The sequence below is a fragment of the Heloderma suspectum genome, chromosome 3, assembly GCF_057233095.1.
Source record: "Heloderma suspectum isolate Gila_16-S chromosome 3, 16-S_ref, whole genome shotgun sequence".
Classification (NCBI taxonomy): domain Eukaryota; kingdom Metazoa; phylum Chordata; class Lepidosauria; order Squamata; family Helodermatidae; genus Heloderma; species Heloderma suspectum.
In genome coordinates, this window is record NC_139460.1 from 129,693,885 (window position 1) to 129,716,439 (window position 22,555).

At 43.8% G+C, this 22,555-nt stretch overlaps 1 protein-coding gene across 10 annotated transcripts in view; it reads left to right on the forward strand.

Annotated features, from left to right (window-relative positions):
* Window positions 1-22,555, forward strand: part of CCDC138 (coiled-coil domain containing 138) — a 41,001-nt gene continuing 18,446 nt past the window's right edge. For 2 of the 10 annotated variants that reach the window (XM_084844514.1, XM_084844518.1), the window contains exons 1-10: window positions 1-174; window positions 1,209-1,269; window positions 10,770-10,908; window positions 12,459-12,577; window positions 14,763-14,941; window positions 15,044-15,202; window positions 16,425-16,544; window positions 18,016-18,093; window positions 18,180-18,290; window positions 19,095-19,259. In XM_084844514.1, coding sequence (XP_084700640.1) covers window positions 109-174; window positions 1,209-1,269; window positions 10,770-10,908; window positions 12,459-12,577; window positions 14,763-14,941; window positions 15,044-15,202; window positions 16,425-16,544; window positions 18,016-18,093; window positions 18,180-18,290; window positions 19,095-19,259 — 1,197 coding nt within the window. In that variant the 5' untranslated portion in view covers window positions 1-108. Of the gene's footprint in view, window positions 430-1,208; window positions 1,270-10,769; window positions 10,909-12,458; window positions 12,578-14,762; window positions 14,942-15,043; window positions 15,203-16,424; window positions 16,545-18,015; window positions 18,094-18,179; window positions 18,291-19,094; window positions 19,266-22,555 lie in introns of all 10 variants that reach the window. The other 8 variants (XM_084844524.1, XM_084844515.1, XM_084844516.1 and 5 more) reach the window with 8 other exon arrangements.

Consider the following 22,555-nt stretch of genomic DNA (forward strand, 5'->3'; position numbering starts at 1 on the left):
GGCGGGACAGCACCGCGCAGGCGCCGTCTGGCCTGCCCGGCTCGCTCCTCCCCTCGCCTTTCCAGCGGTTGCTGTGAATGGCGGAGCGGGCCGCGGGCAGCTCGGCGGATGGCGGCCTCAGCAGAATTGAGCCGCTCGGTGGAGCGCTGGAGGAGACGCTATCTGACTGGAGAGGTGGTGCCCGCGCGCGCGCGCGCATAGATACGTGTTGGTCCATTCTGACAAGATCCGGGATGGGGCTGAGTGTCATCACCACTCCCGTGTATAGTGCTTTAATGGCGGGTGGTCCTCTATGCGGAGGTGGCGGACCGCGAAACCTTGTACTCTCTCACCCGTTGCCACCCAGCCCGCTGTGGGCAGGGAAGAAGGGACTGCGGCAAGCAACCTGTACGTGCTCAGAGGCATACTTCGGTGACTGTTTTCTAGATGGTAATACACAGCCCTTATGTCGCAAATAGGTGTCGAAGCTCGGCCCAAGCAGACCTCGGCGGGCCCTTCCTGAGTGAGGAGGCCGTGGGCTCCTCGTGGTTCCACTCTAGGGCTGCTAGCAACATTTTTAGAAGCAAAAAAAAAAAAAAAATTCTTGCTCATTTGCCCACCGTACTGCTTCGTCGATGCTGCCATTTATTTGTTTCCCTAGGAGTTGTTTCCAAGGGGTGTTTCCAAGTTAGTCTGACTTAAGCCCCATTCATTTTAATGGGTCTACCCCAAGTAAGATAACACGGGATACAAGCCCAACCTCTTCTTTGCCTTTTAACAGCAGAAATTCAGCAGGTGTTGCTTTCCCCATCCTGGAAGTGTAATAGGAACAAGGTCAGCTGCCGAATTTCTGTCTGCTGTGCAAGTTATACTAGTCTCTCCCAAATGCCAGGGATTGTCTCTATCAGTGTCCTTCCAGAAGTAGAAGAGTTATCTGTCCCTCTGTATTGAGCTCAGTCTCTGAAATGTTTTATCTTTGATCTCTTCCACCACATCCCCCACCCCCAGGGTCTCTTGCTATATATTTCTAACATTGCTGGTATTATTAAGGGGTTCTTATTCTCAAACTTAATGTGAAATATTTTGATTATTTGTAAAGAGTTTCAATGGAAGATTCTTTCCTGTTATAACTAAAATATAACTTCAAAGCAATAATAAAAACACAAGTTCTGTGCATAATAAGCAGCCATGTATATGACATTAGTAACTATAGAACAATGTTCTTTTAGGATTATTCTTTGGATGTAGTGCAAGCCAAAAGTAAAAGTCGAAAGACCCTACTATCTGCAGGTAAGATGTTTAAAATATTAATTTGTTTAAAGAGTTCTTAAATTTAATTTGAAAAAGTTAGGATCATAGGAAGGGAGTATACTAGACTTCAATCATGCAACATTTTAGGACGCATCTTTTTGCTTTGGTCTTTCCTTTCACCTTCTTCCTATCCCTTTTATCTAACCTTCCCCTTTCTCGCTAATATGTCTGGTCTTTAATTAGCTCGCAAGGCTTCAGGCAAACGCTGACTTACTTTTTTAACCTTTGTACAGAACCTAGCCATTTTGAGTGCGTTATAAAATTAATATGCTGCCATGCTGGTTTCTTAATAGGCTCCAAGAGAACCTTTAAGGCAGAAATTCTCAAGTTCTCTTAGAGCAGAGAGCAACTGCTCTATTGTATCCAAATCATAACAAGTACATAACAAACAACATAAAGCCTGGGGCGGATCAGTGTTTCACAACCTTGCACATTGCCACATCTCTCTGTGATAAGAGCTTCTATCCTACCCATCGCAAAAACCCCTCTTCCCAATAATCTGTGAACTGCAGAGAGCTCTGGGTTGGGAAGGGTGGTTTTTCTCCCTCCTCCGGGCTTTTACAGAAACAGCAAGGTAGCATCTGCAAAAGCTCAGTGGGAAGGCAAAAACACACCCCTTTTCCCCCCAAATTCTATACGGTTCATAGAGAACGAGTAGTTCCTCTCCTTATCGCTGAGTTTTTTCCAGGGGGGAAAAAGGCGGCGGGGAGGAGGGGGAGAGTTGGCAGTGATTACAAATGATGGCTGGCTATTAAGCCAAGACAAAATGTGTGGATGCCTGATGTCAGAGGCCAAGCCTTCCTGGGATTCACCCCTTGACCCAGAGTTCCTGCTTCATGATTCATGGAGATTGGCTCTTCTGACTCGGTAATTAGGAAAGAAACCTGGGTACACATTCAATAGGCCGAATAGGTCTCCAGGCACTCATGTCAGGTGCATTAATATCCTGCTTCAGAGATGGCACAAAAAAGCATTTCCAGGTCTGACCCTCGGCCAAGTTTAGGCCATCCTACCCCCAGATATGGCAATGTGTTATCACTATTCAGACCAGAATCAAGTCCTGAGAATACTACTGTCAAGGCCCGAAGCTGTTGCCCCACATAGATGCTACTCTCTGTGGGGCTCAGTAATTAATTTACCCTTTGTAGATGTTGTTGGAAAATTCACTGATAGCATGGCGCTACCTTGGAACTCCAGCCTCTAAAAGGAGTTCAGCTGGATTCCCCACCTTAACATCCAGAAATAATCCCATTGCCTTTTTTTCCTGCTGAGCACAGTCATGTATAGCAGCAGTATAGGAGTGTGGGCCCAAAAGAGAGTATCCTGTATAGACCAACTCCCAAGGCTGTGTGCTGCTCATAGCATTTAGAGCAGGGGAGGCGAACGTTTGGCCCACCAGATGTTGGTGGGCAGCAAGTCCCATCAGCCCCGGGCAGCACAGCCAACGGTGAGGGATGCTGGGAGTTGCAGTCTGCCAACATCTAGAAGACCACATGTCCAGAGCTATATATATATATATATATATATATATATATATATATTTTGCAACCCAAAAGCCAGTAACAAATAATAATTGCCATTCTTTAGTGACGTTGGTATTAGTTGAACACTTCAGAAGTATCAAAGTATCAACAAGATTTGTAGGGACTTCAAAATGGGTCAGAATTTCACCTTTAGCATATGAATAACAAGTATCACAGTTTCACAAATGCAAATTCAGTTTCATGGAATCATAGAATAGTAGGGTTGGAAGGGGCCTATAAGACCATCGAGTCCAACCCCCTGCTCAATGCAGGAATACAAGTCAGAGCATCCCTGACAGATGGCTGTCCAGCCTCATCTTGAATGCCTCCAGCATGGGAGAGCCCACTACCTCCCTAGGGAATTGGTTCCATTGTCGTATTGCTTGAACGGTCAGGAAGTTTTTCCTGATGTTCAGCCAGAATCTGGCTTCCTGTCACTTGAGCCCATTATTCCGTGTCCTGCACTCCGGGATGATCGAGAAGAGATCCTGGCCTTCCTCTCTGTGACAACCTTTCAAGTACTTGAAGAGTGCTGTCATATCTCCCCTCAGTCTTCTCTTCTCAAGGCTAAACATGCCCAGTTCTTTCAGTCTCTCTTCATAGGGCTTTGTTTCCAGTCCCCTGATCATCTTTGTTGCCCTCCTCTGAACTCTCTCCAGCTTGTCTGCATCTTTCTTAAAGTGCAGTGCTCAGAAGTGGACACAGTACTCCAGATGAGGCCTAACCAGTACTGAGTAGAGGGGAACTAGTATTTCATGGGATTTGGAAGCTATGCTTCTATGAATGCAGCCCAAAAGAGCATTTGCCTTTTTTGCAGCTACATTACATTGTTGGCTCATATTCAGCTTGTGATCGACAACAATTCCAAGATCCTTCTCGCTTGTAGTGTTGTTGAGCCACGTATCCCCCATCTTGTAACTGTGCATTTGGCTTCTTTTTCCTAGGTGCAGAGCTTGGCATTTATCCCTATTAAATGTCATTCTGTTGTTTTCTGCCCAGCGCTCCAGCCTATCAAGATCACTTTGACTTTTGTTTCTGTCTTCCAAGGTATTAGCTATCCCTCCCAATTTGGTGTCATCTGCAAATCTGATCAGCATTCCCTGCACCTCCTCCTCCAAGTCATTAATAACAATGTTGGAGAGCACTGGGCCCAGGACTGAGCCCTGCGGGACCCCACTCCTTCCCTCTCCCTAGTTTGAGAAGATCCCATTGATAAGCACTCTTTGAATCTGATTCTGTAGCCAACTGTGGATCCACCGGATCGTTGTTTCACCTAGCCCACTTTGAGCTAATTTGCTCATTAGGATATCATGGAGCACTTTGTCGAAAGCTTTGCTGAAGTCGAGGTATATTATGTCCACAGCATTCGCACAGTCCACAAGGGAGGATACCTGATCAAAAAATGAGATCAGATTTGTCTGGCATGATTTGTTCTTGACAAATCCATGTTGGCTTCGAGTAATCACTGCATTGCTTTCAAGGTGCTTCCAGATGGATTGCTTTATCATCTGCTCCAGAATTTTCCCAGGGACTGATGTCAGACTGACTGGTCTGTAGTTCCCAGGTTTCTCCTTTTTACCCTTTTTGAAGATAGGGACAACATGAGCCCTCCTCCAGTCATCTGACACTTCACCCAACCTCCATGATTTCTCAAAGATAATAGACAGTGGTTCTGAGAGCTCTTCTGCCAGTTCCTTTATTACTCTAGGATGCAGTTGATCTGGCCCTGGAGATTTGAACTCATTCAAAGTAATTAGGTGTTCCTTGACATATGCCTATCAGTCTCGAGCTGCAATCTTGCCCCTTCAGCCTGTACTTTGCCTTTGCCAGGGGGCTCATAGACCCTCTTTTGGGAGAAGACTGAGCCAAGGTAGGAAATGAGCACTTCTGCCTTTTCTTTGACATCTCTTATCATTTTGCCATTGTTATTTAGTAGTTGAACCACCATTTCTTTCCTCTTGTCTTTTACTATGCACATATCTGAAGAAACCCTTTTTGTTGCTTTTAGCATCCCTTGCTAACCTCAGCTCGTTCTCAGCTTTAGCCTTCCTGACGCTATCCCTGCAATTCTGTGCTACTTGCCTGTACTCTTCCTTTGTTGCTTGTCCTTCCTTCCACTTCCTATATGTGTCCTTTTTTGTTTTCAGGTCATCTCTAAGCTTTTTGTGAAACCACATTGGCTTCTTCTGTTGTCTTCCACCTTTTTTTCTTGTTGGAATTGTTTGTAATTGTGCCGTTAGAATTTATTTTTAAAAAAACTCCCATCCATCTTGGACTCCTTTTCTCATTAGAGTCACTTGCCATGGAACCTTACTTATCATTGTTCTGAATTTATTAAAATCGGCTTTCCTAAAATCCAGGGTACATGTTTGGCTGCACTCGGCTTTCGCTTCCTTTAGAACCAAGGACTCAAGTATCTTGCTTTCCCCCAGAGTTCCTGTAAGTGCTAGTTTATCCGCTAAGTCATCTCTGTTGGTTAGGATCAAGTCAAGGATAGCCGATCCTCTAGTTCCTTCCTCTACTTTCTGTAGGAGGAAGTTATCCGCCACACAAGTCAGGAATTTCCTGGGGGAGCCATGTTTTGCAGAATTTGTTTCCCAACAAATATCTGTGAAATTGAAGTCCCCCATTACTACTACATCATGCTTCCTTAAAACATTGGCTATTTGCTTTTCAAAAGTTTCATCCTCATCTTCTCCTTGATTGGGTGGCCGGTAGTAGACTCTGACCACCATGTTCCTTTTATTCTTTGCTCCATTTACAGTCATGTGAAAAAGAAAGTACACCCTCTTTAAGTTCTATGGTTTTACGTATCAGAACTTAATAAAAATCATCTGGTCCTTAGCAGGTCTTAAAATTAGGTAAATACAACCTCAGATGAACAACAACACATGACATATTACACCGTGTCATTATTTATTTTACAGAAATAAAGCCAAAATGGAGAAGCCATGTGTGAAAAACTAAGTACACCCTTACTGCTTCCATAGGTAGAGGCTAAGTAGCAGCCAGGTGCTGCTAATCAAATGCCCTTGATTAATTGATCATCAGCAAGTGTGACCACCTCTATAAAAGCCAAAGTCTCAGGACTTTGCTGGTCTTGAGCATTCAGGTGTGTGTTAACACAATGCCAAAGAGTAAAGACATCAGCAATGATCTTAGAGAAGCAATTGTTGCTGCCCATCAATCTGGGAAGGGTTATAAGGCCATTTCCAAACAATTTAAAGTCCATCCTACAGTGAGGAAGATTATTTACAAGTGGAAAACATTCAAGACAGTTGCCAATCTTCCCAGGAGTGGTTGTTGTTGTTCAGTTGTTAAGTCATGTCCAACTCTTCGTGACCCCATGGACCATAACACGCCAGGCCTTCCTGTCTCCCAGGAGTGGACGTCCCAGTAAATTCACCCCAAGGGCAGACTGTGCAACGCTCAGAGAAATTGCAAAACATCCAAGAGTTACATCTCAGACTCTACGGGCCTCAGTTAGCATGTTAAATGTTAAAGTTCATGACAGTACAATTAGAAAAAGACTGAACAAGTATGGTAGGTTTGGAAGGGTTGCCAGGAGAAAGCCTTTTCTCTCTAAAAAGAACATGGCAGCATGGCTTAGGTTTGCAAAGTTGCATCTGAACAAATCACAAGACTTCTGGCACAATGTCCTTTGGACAGACGAGACCAAAGTGGAGATGTTTGGCCATAATGCACAGCACCGCGTTTGGCAAAAACCAAACAGAGCATATCAGCACAAACATCTCATACCAACTGTCAAGCACAGTGGTGGAGGGGTGATGATTTGGGCTTGTTTTGCAGCCACAGGACCTGGGCACCTTGCAGTCATTGAGTTGACCATGACCTCCTCTGTATACCAAAGTATTCTAGAGTCAAATGTGAGGCCATCTGTCCTACAGCTAAAGCTTGGCCGAAATTGGGTCATGCAACAGGACAATGATCCCAAGCACACCAGCAAATCTACAACAGAATGGCTGAAAAAGAAAAGAATCAAGATGTTGCAATGGCCCAGTCAAAGTCCAGACCTCAACCCAATTGAAATGCTGTGGCAGGACCTTAAGAGAGCTGTTCATAAACAAATGCCCGCAAACCTTAATGAACTGAAGCAATGTTGTAAAGAAGAGTGGGCCAAAATTCCTCAACAACGCTGTGAGAGACTGATAAAGTCATACAGAAAACGATTACTTCAAGTTATTGCTGCTAAAGGTGGTTCTACAAGCTATTGAATCATAAGGTATACTTAGTTTTTCACACATGGCTTCTCCATTTTGGCTTTATTTCTGTAAAATAAATAATGACACGGTGTAATATGTCACGTGTTGTTGTTCATCTGAGGTTGTATTTACCTAATTTTAAGACCTGCTAAGGACCAGATGATTTTTATTACATCCTGATACATAAAACCATAGAACTTAAAGAGGGTGCACTTTTTTTTCACATGACTGTATTTTAACCCAGAAGCTCTCGATGGGGCTACCAAGCTCATCCTCCTGTATTTCTGTGCAGAGATATGTATTTTTCACATATAATGCAACCCCACCTCCCTTTCTGTTCCTCCTGTTCTTTTTGAACAAGTTATATCCTTCAATTCCTGTATTCTAGTCATGACAGTCATCCTACCAAGTCTCAGTTACATCTATCAAGTCATAATTTCCCTCCTGTGTTAAGAGTTCATGTTCATTCTGTTTGTTTCCCATACTCTGGGCATTAGTATATAGACATCGAAGACCATGTGCTTCATGGTCTGGCTTTCTTCCTACATGTCTGTGAAGACTATTATTGAGCGCTATTACTGCTGCTCTCTCCGTTGCGGTGCATGAGCCTTCGTCCATTGTTACCCCCAACATTACATCTCCCTTCCCCGTAGCATTCAGTTTAAAGTCCTCCTGATGAAGTTCTTCATGCTGTGGCCAAACACATTCTTCCCAGCCTTCGTGAGGTGCAACCTGTCCCTTGCCAATAGTCCATCTTCCAGGAAGTATAGCCTGTGGTCCCAGAATCCAAATCTCTCATCGGCACGACCTTCGTAGCCAGTCATTCACCCAGAGTATTTTTCTTTCCCCTTCTATCCCTCTTCTAACTACTGGAAGGATGGATGAGAAAACTATCTGGGCCCCAAACGTGTTGAGTGTCCTTCCCAAAGCTTCAAAGTATGGCATGATTTCTTCGTAGCTCCGCTTGGCGGTATCATTTGTTCCCACGTGGATGAGAAGAAAGGTATACCTGTCAGTGAGCTTTATGAGTGCAGGCAACCCTTCAGTCATGTCTGTAATCCGTCCTCCCAAGAGACAGCATACCTGGCGAGTCCACAGGTCTTCGCAACATACTTGGATTTCGATCCCACGCAGCAAAGTGTCTCCCACTACTACTACTCTTCTCTTCTCATTGTTGTAGGCCTTGGTTTCATCGCCTCTGCTTGAGTGACCTTCAGCCTCTTGCTTGCTCTCATGCAGGTTCCCCTGTGATTCTTCCTCTGCAGGCTGTCCTCCAGTCTCATCCTCAGGTACCTGAAAATGGTTCCATAGTTCCAGTGCTTCCACTGATGCAAAGTGGCGTCTAGTTCTTCTTCTCCTAACTGTCACCCTTTCCCAAGGAGTATCCTCTACTGCATTTTTCCTCACCTCAGCATTTCCCTCTTCTGCCTCAGCTTGCTGTTGCTCTTCAAGCTTCTGCTCTCCACTTTGCTGCTGTAGTTCCACCGTTCTGTCCAAGAACTCTTTGTGTTCTCTTATTCCCTGGAGGGTCCACAGTCACTACCCCAGTCCTCTTACTTTTTCTTCCAGCAGCGTGATCAACTTCCACTTGTTGCAGGTGTAGGCCATGTTGTCTTCAGGCAAGAAAACAGACATGGCACACACCTTGCAGGTCACCACCACTGGAGAGTCTTGTCCTTCCATAGCCCCTTTTCCCTTTTTGTGTCTAGCTTTCTGATTGTTCTAGAGTAGCCTGTGCCTGGTCCTATACTCACTGGAGGTTAAAAACAGAGTCCCACTGGTATGGAAGTGAGTGTTACAAGAAAAAGAAAATTAAAAAAAAAAAATAATGTTAGGGGCCTCCCCCTTGACCTCCCCTTCCAAACTCCCCTGGCCAACTCCTGTCTGCTCTCCCTGTTCACTCGCTCTCTGGGAGCTTGTTTGCTTCTGTAGTCCCTAGACCAGCTGGAGCAGCTTGCTCTGCTCTGCTCTTCTCTGCTCTGCTCTGCTCTGCTCCGCTCAGCGGGAAACAGTTCAGTCAGGTTGTTCAGTTTTCAAGATACTATTCCATTCGAAGACGCTACTCCATCCTGACTCCATATAGTTCAGCAGTAGGACTACAACAACAACAAGGACTACAGCTACAATGCAACATTTAGTATCTTAAAACCAGCAGCAAACATTTAAGTTGTGACTAGGTTTGCTCAGTGAGGAATTAATCCCATGGAAATTAATGGAACTTGCTTCCAAATATATGTATTTTAAAATTTATTACATTTCTAATCCACCCAGTAGCAATTCTAAATATATATTTAATCTAAATATACTCTAAATGTACGTTTTAGCTTAGATCCCAAGATAAGGAAATGTACAGAAGGAAGGTTTCCTGTATACTCCTGCCTTCTGCAGCCTCCTCTCCGGAGGATCAGGGAGACCCTGCTGAATAATGCGGGATATGATATTGCGGGCGGGTTGCTTGGGAAGGAGAGACTTGCCCAATATCAGGCAGAGATCTGCCCAATTTGAGGTGATTCTTCCCTCCCTCAGCAGCCCCCTGTGCCCCATCCCTCATTGTTCAGGAGGGCCCTTGACCCTCCAGAGAGGGGTGGCAGGGGTAGAGGAAGAAGGCAGGGGTGATACGTCTTTTATTGTATCCAGCAGGCATCCCCCACACACACCTCCCCCCCCCCCGCCCAGACAGAACAGCATCTGTATGTGGGATGGATCCCCTTTCCCCCCGCAGCTCCCTGCATCCCCCCAAAATCTGCTGTGGAGGCTTGGGGGGCCTTCTGGGGCAGATGGCCAGGGCTGGGCAGCAGAGAGGAAGAGGAATTTCTATTGCACAAACAAGGAATTGCTTGTGCAATGTTGGATTTAACTCTTTCTTTCTGGGAACTTCTTTTGTATTTTTAAAATTCTGTTGGTATATTACATTATTTGCTTTCTTTATGTGCTTGCATTTCTACACTTAAGAGACCTGTATCATTTCATGGGGGGGGGGGGGGGACCCAGGAGAAAACATTTAAAAAACCCATAAAAATAGCTTTTTTTATTTTAAATTCAACCAATCCATTTTGAGGTACTGCTCTTTTTTATCAAGGTTGTTTTGCCTCACCTTTCATAAGAGACACATCTCATCCCTTGCCCTTTACTATAAGGTCAGAAATAGACAAACGAAGATAACCTATTTTGTAGGAAAGGTGTGGAAAAATACCCTTGATAAAAAGAAATGTCTCAAAAATCATTGGAGGATTTTTTTAAAAAAAATATTTTCCACAGCACCTTTTAGATGTTTCCCTTTGATTTTCTGTTTGTGCACTTCACAGACATTTCAATCCAGTTATGTATCTACCCATCACCTTGATCATTGTGGAGTTTTTCAGAATTTCTATTTAGGCAGTTCCCCTCCAGACTCCTAAATTTGTTTTTTGTTTTTAATTCTAACTTTAAAAAGATGTTTTGAGAGAGATTGGCTGCATGGAAACTTTCCTTTTATGCCTGGGTTATTTTTAAGCTATGTACTTTTTGTACCAAAGCCTCTAACTTCTTTTTAAATTTGGAACAGATTTGTGGTTATAGAGCTCCCCTTAAATGGACGGTTACTGATTAGTATGTTTGCACTTTGGGATTTGTGTTGTCCTGTAGTAGCGCATGGTTTTGTTCTCAAATTGTTCTCGTACAGTACAAAATAGATAATTGTTTGATCATTATCGCTGTTCCTTTAACCAGCATGATTAAATATGTTTCCTTATAGGTAAAATGGACAGCTCACTTGATGATACAATTGCATCTTTACTCATAACTACCTCACAGTCGAAACATAGCTATTGTGGAAAGAAGCACAATAAAAAACGTCTTTTTGACTCTTCAAAGAATTTTAAAAACTTGAGTCGGTAAGAAAGCCCCCTTACCCTTTGAACCAGTCTTATCGTTTCTTACTTTAAAGCCCACAAAAACTGAATTCAATCCTTTTGCTCTGGAGTAATGTTTTACGATCAGAAAGTAGGACTGGGCATCTTTCCCACTGTATATTTTATTTATTTAAAATATTTCTTGGCCACCTTTCAGGGCAGAAACTATCCCAAGGCAACGTACAACAATAAAATTCACATAATAAAAACCAATAGGGTAATAAAAACAGATCAACAATAAAACTCACATAATAAAAACAGTAAAGACAGCAACAGCAGCAAACATCCTAAAAACCAACAGACACCAGCATAAGAACAAAACTTGCCACACACAACTGCAGCTACAATCCAGTACAATAAAACATAATCAGGGGAAGGCCAAAGTAAAGTAATACGTTTTTTAACCCTTCCTGAAAGCCTGCAGTGGTGGGGCCTGGTGGACCCCTGATGGCAATTTATTCCAGAGGTGTGAGGCCACTGCAGAAAAGGCCCTCTCTTGTGTATTCACCCACCTACTGCCCTCAAAGGTGGGCAAGTGAGAAGGGCCTCTGTTGCTGATCTTAAAATGTGGGCAGGAACATATAGATGAAGGTCCCAAACCATTTAAGACTTTAAAGGTCAAAACCAGCACTTTAAATTGGGCTCAGAAATGCACCGGTAACCAGTGCAGCTGGCGCAGTATAGGTGTTATGTGATGGGATTACCTCACACCCACCAACACTTGGGCGGCCACATTCTGCACCAGCTGAAGTTTCTGGACTGTCTTCAAAGGCAGCCCCACATTCAGGACATTATAGTAGTCCAGTTTGGATGTCGCTAGTACATGGATAACCAAGGCAAGGTCCGTCCTCGCCACATTGGGCTGCAGCTGGCCTACCAGCCTAAGCTGGTAAAATGCACTCCTGGACACAGCAGCCACCTGGGTTTCCCCAGTTAGCGCAGAGTCCATGAAGACTCCAGACTGCGCACTTGGTTTTTTAGGGGGGAGCACAGCCCCACCTGAGACCTGTTGTAAACCTCCATCCGAAGTAGTTGGTTTCCCAGCCCACTATACCTCCGTCTTTGTTTAGCCTTGAGAAGAGAAGACTGAGGGGAGATATGATAGCGCTCTTCAAGTACTTGAAAGGTTGTCACAGAGAGGAAGGCCCGGATCTCTTCTCGATCATCCCAGAGTTCAGGACACGGAATAATGGGCTCAAGCTACAGGAAGCTAAATTCCGGCTGAACATTAGGAGAAACCTCCTGACTGTAAGAGCAATACGACAATGGAACCAGTTACCTAGGGAGGTAGTGGGCTCTCCCACACTGGAGGCATTCAAGACACAGCTGGACAGCCATCTGTCAGGGATGCTCTGACTTGTATTCCTGCATTGAGCAGGGGGTTGGACTCGATGGCCTTGTAGGCCCCTTCCAGTCTTACTATTCTATGATTTATCTTCATCACCATAAGGAAGGTGAAGGGGAAACTGCTGGTAATTCCAGCATTATTTTATATTCTGTGTGACCGAATGTAATCATTTTGTGTTTGTCAGGCCAGATGATGAGTTGGATTCTCTATATGTTTCAAGGCAGCTTGACATACAGTCAGAATTCACTGGAGATTTTCTTAGAAGTAACGAAATAGAAAGTGGAGGCACATATTCAGAAACAGGTAATCAAATGCTTGCTATTCCTAACACCACTCGAATGCAATCTCATTTAATAACATAGTCACAATTTAAAACTGCATAGAATTGATAACTCTTACTGGTTCAGCTGACCTGGTGCTTGATCTTTCCTAGCCCTTTTAAAGCAGATTGAGGCTAACATTCTGTGCAAGACAGTTGATGGAAAGTTGGCTAGTTCTGCCCTACTTGCATCCTAAGCCCCCCTCCTATACCCCCTCTCTTAATTCGTATTTTCACTGGCACAGCTTTGCGTTAGCACTGGCTGAAAGCACTGTGGGTCACTTACCCTTACACAGTATGTTGAGGTTCCCTGGATGGAACAGTGGCAACTGGTGCTGTGCCATTGGAGGGGGCAACATCTGTTCCCAGTTAAGGGGGGGGGGGTGAGTATCCACCTGCTCTGCTACTGGCAGCTTCTCACCTGAGCCTGTGTTCTGTTGCATATGTGCAGCAGCACCTAGCACTGGGTTTCTAGTTGCGTAACTGTTCTGTATATATAAACAGAACAATGTATTTTTAAGGGTGCAATCCTATGCATGTTTAGACAGAAAAAGCTCCTACAGCGTGCTGGCTGAGGAATGCTGGGAGTTGTAGGACTTTTTTTCTGCCTAAACATGCTTAGGGATGCGCCCTAGAAGACCTAAACTGGAAGCATTTTTAGCCACTGCATTTGTTAATGTCCAGAACTTTCAGCTTTAAGCATTGTTCTCAGATTAAAGAGAAGTGGTTTCTTAACTTGGAGGGTAAATTCAGGGAGTTGGTGCTGGGGGGCTACTGCTTGGTTCTGCAGGGTTCCATCTTGTCCCCCCATGCTTTTCGTCATCTGCATGAAGCCACTAAGCGATCATCTGGAGATCTGAAGTGTGGCGTCATCAATATGTTGAATGGAATCCAACTCTCTTTTCACTTTACATGTGATTCAAGTGAGGCACTGGAGGTGCCAAATCAGTGTCTGGGGTTAGTAATAGACTAGGTGAGGGCCAGTAAGCAGAAGCTCAATCCAGACAAGATGAGAGGTTTTGTTGGTGGGTGCTTAATCTGCCCAGGAGCTGATGGTCAACATGTTCTAGTTAGTGTTGCACTCCCCTCAAAGGAGCAAGTTCACGGTTTTGTGGATGCTCCTACATCCAGCTACCTCTAGGGCACTGAGCATTCTTCCACCAGCTAAAGCTATAGCCCCTCCTGGACAGGAACCGCCTGGCCACCATTGTCATACTCAGGGAGGTACCATGGGTCAGTGCCTTGCATGCAGAAGGTTCCAGGTTCACCACCTGCCATCTCCAGTTCAAAGGATCAGTTAGCAAGTGAAGCGAAAGACCTCTGCCGGAGAGCCATTGCCAGTCAGAGCGAACAGTACTGGGATAGATGCTCAGATACCAAACGCTCTGGCTCCCATTGGCTGTGCTGCTCTGTTGTCATAGAGCCTGGGATGCCATAGCGATCTATTGATGCCACAGCAGCTTTGGGGCAATGGGAAAAAACTTTGAATATAAGTTTGGAAGTCCGTGGGAAGATCTGCCAAGCTTTCTTTCTCTTTACACTTTTAAATGCACACTGAACACATTTTTTATTCAAGAAGGCCTTTTATGATTAATTTTTTACTTACTTGTATTAACTTGCTTTTATCACTTTTCTAAGCTCTGCTGTTTTTATTTGTATGCTATTGTTCTTTTATTGTTGATATTTTTCTCCAAACCACAATAAGCAACCAGCAATTGTGCATCCAGTTTATAAATGTATAATTTTTTTAAAAAGAGAAAAATGTACAAACATACTTTTTTTTCTAACATTGTAAGCCAGCTTGTGAGAAGATTTGCTAAAAGGCAGAATATAAATCCATAAAATAAATAAATGGGCAACCCTTTGTTTCACCTTCGTTCATGCCATAGACTTTCAAATTACACCTTGCTGGGGCAATTCAGTTGAGGAGTCTCTGAGATTGGACTTCCTTACCTGCTTATAAAGTCAGGTAATAATATTCCTAGTGCATGACAGTTTGACAGGATATCAGTCTGCATACCAACAATCTCAGTTGCTATGATAGTTAGTCACACAGGGCTATGGCAACATATAATCTTTGCAATAATACAGATCTCTCCCCCATAATTGGCCTTTTGAAAATTGGGGAATAATTTGCTGAGTGTGTCTGCTTCTGTTTTCATCTATTAGATATTACTCTGCCATCCAGTTTGACAGTGGCCACACGTTGTGATTATGGCAGAGGTGGTGATGCAGTAAGAGAGAGTGCTGGCATTGCTGAAACTCAAGAGGTGAATGGGGAAAACCTGATACCATCTCACTTCAGTCAAATTTATCATGAATTATCCATCATACATCAAAAGCTGCAGGTAAAAATTGAGTGATTCGAATATCAGTAGAATTATTATGATTAATTTTAGTTATTAGTAGATCAGTGCAGTATTTTGTTTATCCTGTCTTTTATGATGCAGCAAGAAAAACTAAATCAACAAGAATACGCCTTGAAACTTGAAAAACGAGAGCACTTCTTAGGTGAACGAGAAGCCCTGCTATGTCAACATGAAGCTGCTTTGACCAAGATAAGAGGTGTTGAGGAGGAAGTTCATACAAAACTTCAAATTATGAAGGAGGTATTGTTACTCCTCAGTTTCTTCTTTACGTTTAAATAATGTTTCTACCTAAAATACAGTTAACCTCATTAGTACTCATCTCTACGATTGGGATTATCCTCACTTACCTGTTAAGTTCCTTTACTCATGTGAATTTGTCTTCTGTGGGGGGAAAGTTCCCTAACGCATGAGCATTGTGTGTGTAGATGGGGATGGAATGTGGCTGAGAGATCAGTCCTTGCCGTAACGTATTAATTCTCCACTTGTTGGCTTCCTAAAACCAAACTTTATTCACGCTCCTGCATCACCTACGAGTGGCACTAATTATGAGAGGGCATAAGGGAGGCATTAGGAAAAACATAAAGAGCATTTTGATGGTCAAGGGTTACTGGAGAAGGATAGTCTGAGGAGGGCAAATGCTGCATTGGCAAAAGAGGGACTGGGTGGCAGAAGCTCAGACCCGTGGTAGTTGTGCGGTGAATACATTACACAGAGTATCAAGCAGGAGATAGCTAAGATGCTTCTCTGACCTGGTTCATATGTAACGAGAAGCCACCGGGTGAATTTCCCCGTGGGGGTTCTTGTGGTGGTGGTGGCTGCCTTCTTGAATATTCAGGGCGCACCGTAGCTTCTCATTACATGCGAACCCAGCGAGAATGGGTTGTTGGGATGGTTGACAAGCTACCCAGAACCCATTGGGCTGTTTTAGGGTTGCGGGTGGCTAGTCAACCACTCCAACAAACCACCCTCTCTGGGTTTGCACATAACAAGAAGCCAAACGCACCCCTGCCACACCCCAAATATTCATAATGGCGGCCGCTGTGCAATAAGAACCCCCACAGGGAAATTCACGCATGGTGGCTTCTTGTTACGTGCAAACCAGGACTCTGAGAGTTTAACCTCGTTGTTGGTTTACACCTCTACGATTGTAAATCTATTTCTTTCTGCTTCATTTGGCCCCCTATTAAGTCTGAGCCAGTTCAGGTGGCCGATACAAGTGAGCAGTGTATTCACCTGACAGATGAGCTTTCTCATGGAAGTTCCGGTTCTAACTTCCTTTAGACAAGAAAAGAAAAATTCACCTCACGCATCTTAAGGGTCTTGGATTATCACAATATAAAGATTGTCACAGGGTGACCCGTAACATACATCCAGGCATAGAAGCTGGCTTTAAAATGCTTTTTGAAAACAGCTTGTCCTGTTGTCAATCCTGTTTTTAAATATTCTTTGTTTCTTTTTGCAGCAACATGAAGCTGAAATTCAGCAGTTGTCTGAAGCCTTGAAAGAAAAAATAAAGGAAAACAAAAGGCTTAAGACATCATTTGAAACTTTAAAGGAACTAAATGACACCTTAAAAAAACAGGCAAGCACAATTTTAACATGAATCAGACGCTGTAAAGGCTATAAATAAGTCGTTTTTGGAAGATTCTGTAGCAATTATGTGGTGTAAGAAATATAGTTGCCAGAAGTTTTAAATTCAGTGATAACTCACACTTACCCTAACACATACAGGTAACCTTTAAAAATGTTGCCCTCTTCAAGAGGACTTGGAATTCCTTTAGAAACATCACTTTGGAGTGTCTTAATGGTTTTTGTTGTTTTGATTTTGATCCCAAGTACTTCTGTCCTAAGTACTTGTCTCAGGTGCCCTGCTTTCAGGTGATCACAGGCATCCCTATAGTTGTGCAAATTGGCCACATCTGTTCTGAAGTGTGTAAAGGGGTAGTGTGTGTCTGTAAACACACTCCTGTAGAGCCTTAGTGGCTCTTGAAAGCATTTACTGCATGTTTTCAGACAAGCAAGTTCCCTTCAACCTGGACGAAAGAAAAGATGTGGTCAACCTGAAGTGGGTAATGCATAAAAATGTGATGAGTGAAATGGCACCTAGTCTTTCAAGTCAGTGCTAAAGAAATCACTTGAAAATACGTTCCTTGTTTTTTCAGTAAAATTGCTACATAAACGCATTGAGAATTGTAGCTGTAATTCTTGATAATTTGTTCAGCTCTCTATGCTGATGATGATTCAAATGATGATTCTACATCTCTTCACTTTACAGCATTAGTCATACTAGGGTTAGAGAAACCAATAAATATTCAATTGTGGGGGGCAAAAGAATAATTATTTTTGAACAGATTTCCACATAATGCAAGGGTACAGAAGTGTTTTTGAGTGAGGGGCCGGATTGCTCCTCACCAGGCCCCTGCCGTGTAAGATGACATCGTGGCACTCCCCCCTGACATCACCCCCACCTTCTTCATGCTGGAAGGAGGCATGGAGAGAGGGGCTCAGACAGTGCCAGGAGGAGTAGCCGCTCCACCCAGCACCAGCGGAGTCCCTGGCTTCACATGGTTCCCAGCACCCCTGCACACTGGGTACCACACGAAGCTACTGGACCCGTGATGGAGAGAACAGCTGCCCCACATCCCCCTGAGATTGGAGGTAGCAGTGGGCATGAGAGGCACCTGGACACACCCATGCCAGGAAGAGTCCTACAGTTCTGTATCCCCTGTGTTATCTCTGATCTGAGTTCAGAGATAACAGTGGGGCTCTTATTGACAGCATGTGCCAGCAGGGGATTATGCTGCTGGTGCACGCCAGCTGGGGAATCCCCACCCAGACTGGTGGTAACAGTGAGGGATGCCCCCCAAAGGGATTCCTCCAGGGGGACAGGGCTTGGAACTGAAGGCCCACCCTCTGGAGCAATCCCAAATGGCTCCACAGGCCAGATTTGGGTTCCCCTTGGGCCAGATCAGCATGTAGGCTGGAGGTTCTACACCCCTGACATAATGGGAAAGTGTATAAGGTTTGGCTCAGCATGTTCTGCTTCTTTTTAGTTAAGTGACATAAGCGAGCAAAATAAGAAGTTAGAAGTCCAGTCTCGAAAAGTACAAGCTCGTTTAGAGAATTTGCAGGTAAGGTTTCATTTTATTTCTTCTCCTCTGTCACCTTTGCAAGAAAAAAGTTGACTGCAATTTCTTGTCATTCTATCCTGTTCCAGAGGAAGCATGAATTTCTGTCAGTACAGAAGTCTAAAGAAGCTTCCCACTCAGCCCAGGAACATAAACCTGTTAAGCCAGAAAAGGTGGTAGCGCCATCAAAAGCACACAAGGTAAGGCACAGGCTATGCAAGAGCTGTGATCCCAACCCAGGATTTCAAAAGGCATCAAAGCATTATGTTGTGCACGTGGCAGGTCAGTGGAAGAGCCAACTACTCGTGTAAAGGGAAAAGGGTGTCCTTGTACATTGGGAGCTCCATGTGCATGCTGGAGTGCTTGTATGTACAAGGAGAGGTATTGAATGTGCAAGGAGAGATCTGGCCCTATTATGTTTTATTGGGGTGGGGAGGCAGGTTGTAAAATAAACATGGGTAGTTTTAATATTCTCACCAAATACTTTTTTCCTATTTTAATTAGCTTGTGATACCTTTAGTGTATGATGTTAATGTCCATTGTATATGGATTGTCCATATATGCTGAAGGAATTGGAGAAACAGTCAAGCCCTAAAGAAACGTGGAATTAAAAACTTTGGGCTTGTCCAGAGAAGACACTGACTGTGTTGGCTGCAGTAGAAACAAAAGATTAAGTTTCTAAAAAGAGGGAATCTGTAACAAGGGTGGGGTAGAAATGAAAGTAGTGACAATTCTCAGCGGAGGACGGGTCAACTGTATTTCCAGTGACAGTTTTGCAGGACTTTTCGTCCATGTGCCAGGTTGGAGAAATGTTTCTCCCCCCTTCAAGCCAGCATAGCAACACCATCCACAGGCAGATTTCCATCTGGTATCAGTGCAACTGATGCAAGCCAGATGTGTGTTGCAGTGCAGACTGCACAAGTCAGTGCACGCTATAGATACCATCTTGTAGTTAAAAAACAGTCTTCAAACACACCCTGAGAGATTTGCTTTCATGTTTGCAGATACCTCTTAATTCACACGTCTATGACCTTTTAACGGTATTAATGGACTGGATCTCAGATCACCACCTCAGCAAATTGATACTAGAGGAAGAGAGAGAAGACATTCACAGGCTAACAGGCACACTTGCTTCCAACAGAAACGACACACAAGAGAAGTGTATCAGGGTAGAGGTCTTTTTCCTCTTGTTTTATCATGAGGCTGTTTGTATCATGTATCGGTTTGTGTATCCAACTAGTCAGCTGAGTAAATTGAATAATTTGATGCTGTAGGTCCTGGTTATTTTAATATTACTGGGCTACCTGTTATCCAAGCCCAGGCTACCCAGGTTCACTGGGTGTAATTGCTGGTATAGCCCCAGGTACGTTTAATGATATACAATTAGCATTTCCATTTATACCAACTTGGCTTATCCTGATTTGGATGTGTTCCAGGCCACTCAGAGAAATGAATTCATATTGTTGTGTAATATATGAATTTTTTAAAACTAGAGGGTGATCATTACTTAAGATAAAACATTACAAAAACTGAGCTTTCGTATGTGTCCCTAAGCTGCAACTCTAAACACGCTTACCTGGGAGTAAGCCCCACTGGACACAGCAGGATTACTTCTTTTTAAACTTGCATAGGATTTCACGGTTATTTCAGCACACATGCAGAGATGTGGCTCAGAAATGTGAGCTGTGCTCCTGCTCTCAGAATGCTCTATTTTTGTGATCTCGGTTCTCCCATGCGGTCCAGTAGAGTACAAAGGTAGTGGTGCAGGAATTGCTGCCAGTCAGGACATGATTATTTAAAACCCATTGGGGCAGCCCACTCGGTAGCCTGCCTACTTTTCTCTGCTGCCCAGCTGGGGACAGGAAACACATCATGGTTTCCTGCTGCTAACACTAGCGAGAAAATAGCCATTTGGATCAGTATTGTTTTAACTTCCCCACCTCCCTAGCAATCCCATCTCCTGATCTTGGAAGGCAGATTCGGGAGGCTTAAACTGAGGTGTGTGCGCACGCGCGAGCGCATACATATGTGTGCAGCCCTCAGGGCCAAAAGGTTGCTCACCCCTGATTTAAACCCAAGAAAGAAAAGAAAAACTCCTTGTACATAAAAGCTAGGTGTATTCAAAAAAATGTTTAAAAGGTATTAAAGCGAGCGCCGTATCAAGTATACATTCCAAGAGTTTGTCAGCATGTGAAATGTTGGCTTAACCCTTCCATTTCAGCTGGAAAATCCCAATTGCGATAAAGAGGTCATTAACAATCCTTTGCTGCTCTAAAGGGTTTACGTTATAAACATTCACATCCTGCTCCAGCCGTCTACTCCAGGCGTAGGACTTCCAATGCACAAATAGAGATTCCCCACCCAAGATAGCACCTCCACTCCTTACGTTGGTGTCATTGCGTCAGCAGCCTTCTGTGATCCCAGAATATCCCATCCGTGGGCCATTCACAAGTAATCCAGATGCGAGTGGCACTACTTATGGCAAAATAGTGATTAGACAGAAATCTAGCACACATGCACCCACAATACAGTATGTGCCCCCAGGATGCTGTCCGGTTTAGCTCTTTGTGAGCTTGCCGCTACTTGTTTCAGGTAGCCGCCTACAGAAGTAAGCAGGGCTGATATGCCAGCAACAGCTGTTGCTGGCATGTTACTCCTCATTCACACCTTGGTTGCAGAGAAGACACCTGGAGTCAACAGCACCCACTCTCTGGGACTGTGAGTGCCTCTCCTTCCCTAGTTGTGGTTTGAAGACGTCACCTAAGATAATACAGTCACAGGTGTCGCTTGTGCTGGTGATACATAAGAGCTGGCCATGAGCCCCTTGTTCAAAGGAACACTACCTTTTTGTGCTTCTGCTTAGATCCTGGGACGCATAGTAGCGTCTTTCATAAGTGTTCCATCGTTCCTCTGCTGCTTTTGCTGATTGTTGCTCCCTGCACACACGTGCACATGTACCCAGACGCTTTCTCTTAGTTTCATGAAGGGGGATGTTGTGTGTTTGTGTTACAATCTATATTGCAGTGATCTGTGTTTTCATTTGGCCTCCAGTAGAACAGAAAGTAGTGCTACAGGATCTGCTCCCAGTGGAATCCACCTGTTTTAAATTTGAGTTGGTGATGAATAGCCCTGTCCAACACATACATGTTGTCAGTTGACCACACTGTCTCCTTCAACCTGTGCAGCTTTTCCTTATATTGCTAACATGGTCAAAGCCATCAAAGATCATACAAATGATAGGTAGTTGGTACCTCTGTGGTTGCAGGCATGCAAGCGTCTATCTTCATACGCATGTGCTCTTCCTGGATCAGAGATGTGAAGACCTTGGGATAAGGCTCGTTTTATTTTCAGTGTGGAAAATGGGATGGACACACTCACACACACACAATATTCAATCTTCCAGAATTATGAATGAAATGCTTAATGTAATGTGATGTTATGTCTTACATAACATTATTCCAGCCACTTAAATTGCAAAGCTCCAAGACCTAAGATTTAATGGCAGTGCCGTCATTGGTGATGATAGCGTGGCTGTTGTGTTTATCTGGATTACTGAACAAACCACACTCTTGGGAGTACACAAACAACACTCTTGCTAGTGTGCCCAGCATATTGCTCCAGAAAGTGAAATAAACTGGTGAATCTTTGAAAATACACACACATGATCAAGGAACAAATTAACATGTAAAAGGATTGAAAAGCTTCTTTTAATTTATGCAAATTTTTTTCCAAATTTCATGGAAGTTCAAAGTGAAAGTATAGAAAGCGGAAACCCTGGATTTTTCAGACACTCATTAGAGAGACAACCTGGGTCAACAGGTTACTTCTGTTTTCGCATTACAGTGCTGAGATTTACAGACCATCTCTATAATAAAACTTTCTTTACTACAATGTTGATGGTTTTAACATTTAACTATCATATTATTTCTTTTTGTATTTTTCCAACTGGCAAAAATTAAGATACTTTTAAGCACCTTAGGATGCAGCAGTTTGATATTTCATTTCCATCTATATTAGTAATTATTCCTTGAATAAAACTAAAGCATTTATATTCCTAAATTTCATAAATATACCCAGTACTTTAGTTGCTAAGGGTGCAATCCTGTGCATCTTTAGACAGAAAAAAGTCTTACAGCCATGCTGACGGGGGCATGCTGGGAATTTAGGACATTTTTCTGTCTAAAGATGCATAGGATTGCACCCTAACCACGTTAGAGCACAATCCTAATCCCCAGATCTGCTGTCTGGAGCAGTTAGGATTGTATGGTGGTGACTCTCCACCAGCAATGGAAGGTGATCCACGCCGGAGGCTGCAGTTATGCCCACAGAAAGATCTGCAGGCATAAAACTACAGCCAGTGGTAGGCCCCAAAATGGTATCCTCAGGCTCCCATGGAAATGAAAGAATTTAAAATGAGCTGCTTGGAGAAAGACTGGCAGCCTGCACCCACCCACCTCTTCTCTCC